The following is a 10401-nucleotide window of genomic DNA, read 5'->3' on the forward strand; positions in this document are numbered from 1 at the left end:
CCCCCCCGAGCAGGAGTCAAGATGATGTGAAAGTATATGCTGGAGAAATGGGAAAGAAGGAGCACTCTAAAGACAGGTGGAACTAGAGACACAAGGGTAGTGTAGAGCAGCCTGATGTGAATAGCCTGCCTTGCCACTGGAGGCCATGGTGATGTCCTGGCCCATGTTGCTCTTAAGAGCCTGACCGGGTCCATGCCCATAAAGCAACAGGGTTCTGTGTTGATGTCAATGGCCCATGTTACCATGAAAGGCCATGCAGACATCCCTGGTCTGAGCTGCTGCCTGGAACTATGCTGATGTCCAAGGGCTGCCCCAAACCTCACTGGCTTGAGCACTTGGGAGAGGTGGCCTGAATCTCACCTGGGTAGCAGAGTAGAGTTGGCCTTTGTGGTGTGTGCTGATGAGCCTGCTCCAAGGGCATGAATGAGAGTGGGATGCTCCAAGGGCATGAATGCTCCTTTCTGACTGCTACACTGAGTAAGCTAGCTGAGGCAGTGCTGAAGAGCTGGCCCTGGTGGTATGGGTACAAGAAAGCTGGTGGGCTAACCAATTCAGCTACCATGATACCCAGATCTCTGGGACTCTGAGTTGTCCCACCCAAACACCTACCTCATCTATGAATTGCTGGAGCTCATGAAGGGGCCAGTCCTGCAGATCCAAAGCTACAGGATCTCTGTGACACAGGGCAACAAAAGGATAGCTGAGAGGAGTCCTGGTGATGGTCTGGTATTGATAGTGTAGCAGAAGCCAGAAGGCATTGAACCAGGCCAAGACTCATTGCAATGAAAATCCGTAAGTAAAGTTATGTGGACAAAGAGGTATAATGGGGGACGCACTGTGATACGGTGCAACTTCCACAAAGAGACTTTGTTTTGTTTTGTTTTGTTTATACTTTATTTTCTTTTGGGGAGGAGGTTGCAAGGGTAGAGGGTAGATATGAAAAGATGGGGAGATGAGTAGGATTGGGGTACATAATGTGAAAATCACAAATAATCAATAAAAAAGTTTAAAAAGAAAGAAAGTACAAGTTTGAGCCTAGTGGAAATGACTGAAGTACTGGGTAATACTGTTTATATTTTAAAAACAAATCCCACTTCTGTCTGCAAGCATAACAGAGTCTCATTAATAGTACCAGGGATTGGTGCTTATCAATGGGATGGATCTCACGTTGGGTCCATTATTGGTTGGTCATTCCCTCAGTCTCTGCTCCATCTCAAATCCCTGCATTTCTTGTAGACAGGTTAAGTTTGGGGTCTAAAGTTTTGTGGGTAGTTTGGTGACCCTATTGCTCCACTGGCGTCCTCACCTGGGCACAGGAGGCAGCCTCCCCAGGCTCCATATCCCCACTAAGGATACCCTCATTAATTCTTGGGCACCTCCCCTATTCTAGGTCTCTGTCTCCTCCTGGAGATGCCCCCACCTCCACCCCCCCCATCAGTTGAAGATTTCTATTCATTCTCATGGCCACCCTGCCATCCAACTGCCCCTCCCCACACCTGACCCCTAACTCCCCCCAACTCCTTTCATAATCTCCTCTCCCACCCAGTTCCCTGCCTCCATCTGAAGCATCCTTGCTTATGTCTTCCTTCCTGTCCAGCTTTCTTGGGTCTGTGATGTGCAGACAGGAACTAGCATGGATGTTCTCTGAGAGGCTCCACCCAACAGCTAACTCAGATAGATGTTGACACCTACAGCCAAACAGTGGATGGAGCTTGGGGACTCTTATGGAAGAATAGGAGGAAGGACTGTGGGTCCCTGAAGGGGATAGGAATTCCACAGGAAAATTAGTGGAATCAACTAACCTGGACCCTTTGGGCTTTCAGAGTCTGAACCACCAACAAAAGAATATACACAGGCTGGACCTAGGCTTTACCACACATATGTAGCAGATATGTAGCTTGTTCTGCATGTGGGCCAGAGGGGTGACCAGGAGGGGGACAGTGAGTGAGCAGGATTAACTAAACTAATTAAAGAAATCCCATTTGGAGAGATGGCTCTGTGGTTAAGGGCATTTGTTGATGTTGCAGAGGGCCTGAGTTTGATGCCCCACACCCACATGTCAGCTTACACCTGTCCATAACTCCAGTTCCAGGGGATTAGATACACTCTTATAACCTCTGAGGACAACAGGCATGTACACACGCGCACACACACACACACACACACACACACACACACACACACACACACCAGGCATGCACATAGTGCACAGACATACAGGCAAGACACTCCAACACATAAAATTTGTGAAATCTTAGATTTTGAGATTAAAAAGCCCCCATCTGTCCAAATCTCATTGATTTTGGAATGAATGTGACACTTGACAACCTTTGGGATCTGGCTTCATCCATGTTTTCTCTCTGCTCGCTTCTGTTGACTTTGAAATGTATTCACACAGGACCAAACTAATGTCCTCTCTCCCAATGAAATCCTTCTAATGGTTAGTACTCCATACCCCTTTAATTTTATTTTTATTTTGAAAACTGGCTTGTGTGTATGTATGTGAATGCACACGTGCATGCACATGGGTGCAGTTGCCCATGGAGATAACTTTTCTTGGATATTTTTTTTATTTCCCCTTTCCAGGTCTCCCCTTCAGAAACCCCCAGTCCCTTCCCCTTCCCACTGCCTCCATGAGAGTGCTTCCCCACCCACCCACTCCCATCCTCCTGGCCCTGGCATTCCCTTACACTGGGGCATTAAACACCCTCAGGCCTGAGGGCCTCTCCTCCCACTGATGCCTAACAAGGCCATCCTCTGCCACATGTGTGGCCAGATAATGATGCAGTGAGTTACTTACTCTGTCTCCATAACTCCCTCTGGTCCCAAAGAGCACAATATAAGAACCAGATTCACACACAAAATGAGACTTTATTTAGCATATTTCAGAAGAATGTACCAACAACAATTTACAGCACCTATTTAAGAAACACGAAAAATATTAATAATAGTTAAACCACACACATTAATCTCTCTTCATTCCCCGAGCAGGAGTCTGTTATTCCTGTCTGGCACTAAAGGCATCATAACCAGTTTAGAATGCATTTAATTAAAGTCAACCAATATATGAAACTGTGACTTTGGGCAGAGTCTCTGGGACTACCTGCCCATGTAACAGTATCAATCCATAAATTTGATTGGAGTGTGAGGGGATTTCTCTTCTTGCTGACAGGTGGACAATAAATTCCAACCCATTTGTGCACCTGAAGGTAAAGTTGTGCCAATGGGAACTTGGCCCCAGGACTATAGTTTTGAAAATCCTTTGAAAGGCACTTTTAAATTACAAACCTTTTGCTTTAAAAGGAAAATTTTAAATTTAAAATGGAAAATATTAAAGAGAACTGTTTTATTGACTGAGTGCACTTGTCCTATTGTTCTCAGTCTCAAAATAGCACGTGAAATTTGGTAGTAAAGGCAGTTTAGAAGTGATTTAATGAGAATATATATAAATATATATCCTCTTGTAATACTTTTGTTTTCAAAATATAAGAAAATAATCTGAGTTCTTCTGCAAATATATTCGATCTTCAAACACCTGAGCTGCAATCCCTGCCCTCCCCCCAACCCCCCTGAATTCTCACTGCTTCTTTATTAATACTGCATCTCATCTGAGACAGCCAAAGGAGAAAACAACACCAAAACCAAAACAGAGCAGCCTTCTTCTGGGTCTTGGCACTTCTCTAGGAGGGCAGGGATCACCAACTATGCACCAGCTAAATGCAAGTCTGATGAACTTCCCAGTCAGGTACTGGTCCCTGTTTAGGTCTTAAAACTGCAGTACTCTTTTTGCTCCTGCTATCAGGACTCCGATAGCCTGTCCTGGGGTTCTTGCTCTTTTATGGGGAACGGACTTGTCTTCTTTGATTTCAAGATCTACGTACTGAAGAAAACAGGCATCCCAGTGCCAGTGGGGTGGAGAACTGCCGGTGAGGACTTCAGCCAAGATGATAATTTAGTTCACATCTATTCCCAGCTATACCAGAATAAGTTCTTGCTTGTCATGTACCAGGGATGTAAGGAATGAAAGGCACCTCTTCCTGCATACCACTGTGGAGCCAATGTTACATATCCTGTAGTATACACTCTTAAAGGTAAATAAATGCACTATGTTCTACTTCAAAAAGTGACCAAATTGTGGGTCACATATAGAAAATTGCATGCATTTTGTTAAGTAACTTTTTATACGTACATACACATTACTCACTTTACTGATCACACACACAATCTAATCTCTAGCACCTTATCCCCAAAACCACATTTTATATACAGTTAGAGCTTACATTAGAAGAAATACCACAAGAGAACACGGCACTGACACAAGACCAAAGTACTAAATTTTCAATAAAGTTATAACTAATGAAGAGGGGGAAATCCACTCACTTCTGAAACAACAAACTAAAACCAATCTTGTTTTTGTCTCTTTTAGAGCTAAAGAAAGACAGATATTAATCTTCGGACAGCAGACCTTCTTAACTGTACACGTTGCTGTGGTTTCCCGTTAGTGTGTATACTGCTAAGATATGGAGGCTTTGGGAGGCAATGATGGGAAACTTAACTTCTATTGGCAGCCTTTGTGTCCTTTGAGGATTCTTATCCTGCTTACCAAAAAAGCAATGAACTTGCCACTGACCTGGCAGTGGCAAGTTCAGTATATTTGAGTTTTCCTGTATCTTTCTCTAACCTGTTTTGTGGCTTATAGCCTAAGTGTGCTCATGTGCACGTTAAACATTTGCCATAGAGGAAGATGTCAGATGTAATTGGAACGGTGTCTGTTCTTCATGGGTTTTAGGCTACAGTTTGTTGTTTTCAGCACATGTTTCTACCTCCTCAGATGCCTCAACTTGGGAGTGGTATGGTGCCTTTAGAGGCATAGAGTAATAAGAAAAAATAGAAACAAAGTTAAGTAGGGAGAGTGTGAAAATGAATGGAAGTGTGAGGGTTAATGTTAGATACAATCAAGTTCTAAATTAGTGAAGTGGAATTTGTTAAACTTCTCGTGAACATACTGACCTGACAGGCCATTTCAGTACTATTTGTTTGTATCAACTCTCCGGCATAATGAATATGGTAATCCCCCAGCCCCACAATTCACAACCCTTTACCTCTCCTCCCTTGAGAAGCTCGTGCTGGAATCTGTGAGGAGGAAGAAATAAAATGTCATTCCTGACACTTATATTCTCCCCTGCATTTGTACAGAGAACTTACAAGTTTTAGAGAGAGCTACAGGTTGAAAGACATATATGAATATAGGAAGGAACATATCTGTCCTCATATGGAAAACCTACTTCCTGTTTATTAGGGTACAGAGATAAAAGAGACTTCTTGTGGATATAAAATTTATTGGCAGTGTGAGTTTTTTTAGAACCTTGGCCATTCAGACTTGAATTTTGTTCTTTTCTCTTTCTTTCTTCTTTCTTCCTTTCTTCTTGAAAACTGAAAATACTTTTAAATAAAAAAAAAATCAGTTTGAAATAAGAGAAAAATAAAACACAGTGGCTGTCAGAGGTCTAGAGACAGAAAGGAAATAGTAAAGTAGTGGCCTGATCTCTTTCTTGCTGTTACTCAAATAGGAGACTGAAAACATTTGTGTCAATTGTCCTTTTTCCATTTACACAGTGGTCATTCCCTGCCCATGTAGCAGGGTAGGGGAAGGTGAAGAAGGAGAGGAGAGAGAGAAAGAGAAAGAAAGAAACACACAGTTGTCGAGCTCCGTGGATATGTCTTATTTCTCCATTTCTTCCTTTGACCCAGCTCCTCATCTCAGGTCTGGATCCCTTTGGACAACCTAGAAGCTTTCTTTATTCTCTACCTGTGTAATCCACCTTTGTTGTGGTTTGCATTATAGTCTCTGCACCATACTGTGGGACTCTCTGGTACAGAAAACTGTTCCAGTGTTGATCCATTCACTTAGCTCTGCTTTTTGGTCTCCGTTAGTGATTTGGTCAGTTTCTTTTCTTTCAGCTGAACACAATATGTAGCCCTAGCCCACGAGTTCCTGATTTGAAGGCCAAATAGTCCTTCTGTCCATAGGCTTTGCTTTTCCTTTTACTCAGAGCTAAAGCTGACTTGTTATAGCTCTGGGGAGACAGGCAGAATACCAAGAACAGTTCCAAACCAGATAGTCCTTGCTTTGGGAAATTTAGAGCCTAGTATGTATATATCTGTATATATATTTGGTTGAGATCCTAAAGTCTGTGTTTTGACAGGCTTATTCTTTTCAGGAAAAATCCAAGTCCCTACTTCTTCCTTATATTTATCTGCCATGTGGTGGGAAAGGATGTGTGTGCAACACCTTTGCCTGAAATGGTAAGCACTGGCACTAATGAGATTGTGAGCGGTGCGCTGAAAAGAAAGCTGCTCTTGTGTTCTGTTTTTGTGTACAATTAAAGTTTGCCTTACTGTTAACTTTAAGGTGAAGTGGCCAAATCACGGAAGGGGACAGCTTTGCCTTCAATACCTCCCTCTGTGCCAGCCTCTGTTTCATGAAGGTCAGGGTGGCTATCTTCTACAGGGGGGCTTTTCTTACACATTAACCTCTTCAGTATGTCCTGGATTTCCTTCTTGATGCTCTTGTGCATATAGCCATAGACATATGGGTGGATGCAGCACTGCAGGAAAAAAAGCCAGATTATTATGGTGATCACCCACTGGGGTACCTGGGTATTGATATCCACCCACACAGCCAGCACTGCTAGAAAGCAGTAGGGCCCCAGAGATAACACATAGGAGAAAATGATGATGAAGATCACTCTAGCAGCTTTGCACTCATAGCACGGAGGTAAAGGTGGGTCGTTGGTGCTGTTCTGACGACTGGATGACGAGCTCTCTGGAATGCGCATTGCCTCGACGTCGTCATCCTTCAAATGGATTTCATCCATGCCAAACTCTATATCATCTTCGCCCATGTCAATGCTGCACTGATCGACATCCATGCGTCCGGTGTCTGCCTTTGCATTGCTAGCCTGAAATCCAGTGATGAATTCCAGCCCTTCCATGCTGCCATTACTGACCTCTTCACTGCCCTTGGCCTCCATGATACCTGCATTGAAATCCAGGCTTCCTTTTCCGGTCTTCAGGCTGCTGTCCTCGCCTTCCATGGTGCTGCTTTCCTTAGCCTTGGTCTGACCACCTCCATTTTGGCCCTGGAACTCATTCTCGTCCTGGTACTCATCCCTCTTCTTTTCTCCCTGTTCATTCTCATGCACCACAGAGTCCTTGACTCTCACCTCCAAGCGGTGGCTCCTGGCCTTGTACAGGAGAGCTTGCTGCCTCCGGGCTGCACCAAACACCACAGAATAGCAGGCAACCATAACACCCAGTGGAATAACGAGGAAGGATACCACACTGACAACCATATAGGCAGGGCTGGCTCCCCAGATCATGGAACAGAAGGCATTACGATCATCAAAAGTAGCGCGGCCCCAGCCATAAAGTGGAGGTGTGCTCTGCAGGAAGGCTACAATCCAGGTGCCATAGAGGAGAATATAACTGCGTCGGTTGGTCATCTTGGATGGGTAGGAAAGAGGGTGGATGATGGTCAGGTAACGATCTACTGACACCACCACAATGGTATTGACACTGGCAAAGGCAAATAAGTGGGTGAGGCTAATCAGGGCAGTGCAGAAGTGGATGTTGAGAGGCCAGAAGAAAGGAATGGCAGTGGACATCACCCAGGGGGCCACGAGAGCAACCTGCAGCAGGTCAGTGACAAGCAAGTTAAATATGAACCGGTTGGTCACCTGCAGCAAGTTTGGCTTACGGTGCAATACATAACCCAGCACTACGTTACCCAGAAAGGCTACACCGAGGATGACGAGCAGCACAACGGAGCGGATGATGCCATGAGCTACGCTAATAGGCATCTTGGAGAGGGGGAGGCACATTCGACTGCCGTTGTTCTCTTGAGTACTGTTGGTGCAGCCGGGCGGCATGGTGAAGTCGGACAGGCAGGAGAGAAGGTCCAGCTTTGTGTTTGCACTAGTGAGCAGTAATACTGCACACTATCTATATTAAAGACGAGAGAAACATGTGGCTAGGGTTAGTGCCTTGCAGAGACAAACCTCTAAGTCCAGCAGCAGTGCTGCAGGACCCTTTCTCAGATTCCTGTGCAGCCTTAACCCCTATCAGAGCAGTTTCTTTTTCTAACCGTTGGAGTCTCACTGCTGGGGTCTCTTCTGTGTAACATGTTATTTGGCTTGCTTGTCCTTGCCTTTAGCAGTGAGCACTCCCTCAGCATGTCTCCTCCAATGTCTCTTGGGCTTTTCTTCTATCTTGCTGACATGTCTGTCTCAGTGACACATGCACTTGCACTCTGTACCTGCCTGCCTATGGGTCTAGAATCCTCTCTCCAATGTTTTACTGGGGCATTTTTCCTCTGTACAGAGTATATGTCCCTGTTTCCACCGACATTGTTTCATCCTTAACTATCTAGTAGGTTTTTCAGTTCCCCACTAGCATGTGCATAGTCAGTCTATGTCTGGTTGTGGCTGTTCTCTGTCTGATAATCCTCCCCCTTCCCTCTCTCCCCCCTCCCTTTCTCAGTTCTCTGACTCTCACAGTCTCTCAGTCTCTGTGTAGTTTTTTCACTAGTGAATTTACCCAGTAGCTATGTACACCTCTCTTTTCCTTGGGTCTCACATCAATACCTGTGTGTCTGTTCTTTCTCTACACTTCTCTGTATCTCTTCCTGTCTTCCCGCACTGGTGTTCTCAGGACTTGAGTTCTGTGTCTTGCCTCACCTTCCTTTCTCCTGGTCTCTAACCCTCCAGCGTCTCTAGGTATGTACTCTGCTTCATCTGTGCCTCTTATTCTCAGCACCCTAGTACTACGGCCAAACTCTTTTTCTGCCTCTTTTAAGGGCACACATCTTTGCCACTCAGCAGCTTTCTCTGAGAGACCACCACAGAGACCACCATCACCTTAGTTTTCCTCTGGCTGGATCTTTATCTCCTTGTACCTTTCTCTGCTGGCTTTATCTTTCCATGGAAACCAATTGCTGCCTTATTTCCAAGGGCTTTATCGGATAAAACGCAGTTTCTCAACAGTGCAGTGGTGGCTGGAACCTGTTACCCTGCCCCATGTCCAAAATTCACCATCATCTCCAAAATTTACTATATTCTCCGGCAAGCTATCAATCTATACGGCGGGGGCGGGGGGTGAGCTGAGATGAGTGAAAAATAGGGAAAGAGCCAGGACAGGGGCAGGGGCCTGAGAGGGAGAGAGAGAGATACCTGGAGAGGTAGAAAGGGAGAGAAGGGAAATGTGAGGCATAAAGTGAGACTGGTTTAGAAGGAGAACCAAGAAAGAATAAATAGAATCTTAAGAGTGGGAGAGAGGGGAGAAAGGGGAGAATGGGAGAGAGTAGGGGGACAGTAGGAAACGGGGGCATGGAGAGATGGAGAAAGAAAGAGCTAAATAGAATAAGAAAAGAGGTGGGATAGGGAGAGGGCGCAGGAGAGAAAGTGCCAGAGATATTCAAGGGCCACCTGAGAGCCCTAGCTCACCACTTTAGTAGGACCGCGCACCACCTTAGTAGCCTTCTAGCCTTGGCAAAGGGGTGTCCTGGCGCTTGGGGTAGGGGACCAGTTGGGATGGGGGGACTTGCTAAGACAAGAGCTGAACCCCGCAGCTTACCTGTTGCTGCTGAAAGTGTTGCGCCACAGGAGCTGGGGACCAATCCCTCGATCCCTCGGGGCTCACTGCGCTCGTCTGGCCACCTTTCGGGGCACAGGAGGCTGCGAGCTCGCACCGAGTAGAAGGAGCAGCGGGCGCAGCGGGAGCGGGGCACAGAGCCTTTGCTCGCAAGTCCAGCCAGCGCACAGCGCCACAAGCTCTGAGCTGTGGCGGGGGCGCGCGGCTTCTTAAAGCAGCGCGGTGCCCTCACCTTGAGGCGTCCCCCCTCCCTTCTGTCCCCGCCTGCGCTGGTGACGCACGAGGCCCGAACCCAGAGGAGCTAAGCTGGTGGCAGCGGCAGTGGGGCGGGAAGGAGGGAGGGAGGATGACTCGCGATGGACCCACACAGATTCTGTCACCCTGCATCTAACTGCAGGCACTCTGATGCTCACAGACTGGAGTTGTCACCAGGGTGAATTTTCACGCATACTCTAGCTTCTAGCCCCTAGCTCTTAGCCCCTGGATTTTGGGCAGGGTCACTCCCACTGGCTTTCAGAGTATTTATAAAGAGTGGGTGGGAGATTCTGGTCTCCCCAAATATGGGCTGCCCTCAGTTCTCAGAGAGGAATCACGGCTTTGATTTTTCACTAGCTCCCATAAACAGCAGATTACCTGTAGATTTCAGAACCATTTCACATTCCATCTTAGACAAGCTGGGTAATTTATCTGCACTATTTGTTTAAAGTCTGTTTGCCAGTCTGTCTCTCTTTCTGTTTCTGTCCCTATCTC

At 46.1% G+C, this 10401-nt stretch overlaps 1 protein-coding gene across 1 annotated transcript; it reads right to left on the reverse strand.

Annotated features, from left to right (window-relative positions):
• Nucleotides 1-2851: 2851 nt before the first annotated feature.
• Gpr101 (G protein-coupled receptor 101) lies at nt 2852-9855 on the reverse strand. Its single transcript, XM_031373808.1, has 2 exons — nt 9634-9855; nt 2852-8004 (listed from the first exon to the last, which is right to left on the reverse strand). The coding sequence occupies exon 2, from the start codon at nt 7929-7931 to the stop codon at nt 6408-6410; it is 1524 nt and encodes a 507-aa protein (XP_031229668.1). The 5' UTR covers nt 7932-8004; nt 9634-9855; the 3' UTR covers nt 2852-6407.
• Nucleotides 9856-10401: the final 546 nt, after the last annotated feature.

The sequence above is a fragment of the Mastomys coucha genome, chromosome X (assembly GCF_008632895.1).
Source record: "Mastomys coucha isolate ucsf_1 chromosome X, UCSF_Mcou_1, whole genome shotgun sequence".
NCBI lineage: Eukaryota > Metazoa > Chordata > Mammalia > Rodentia > Muridae > Mastomys > Mastomys coucha.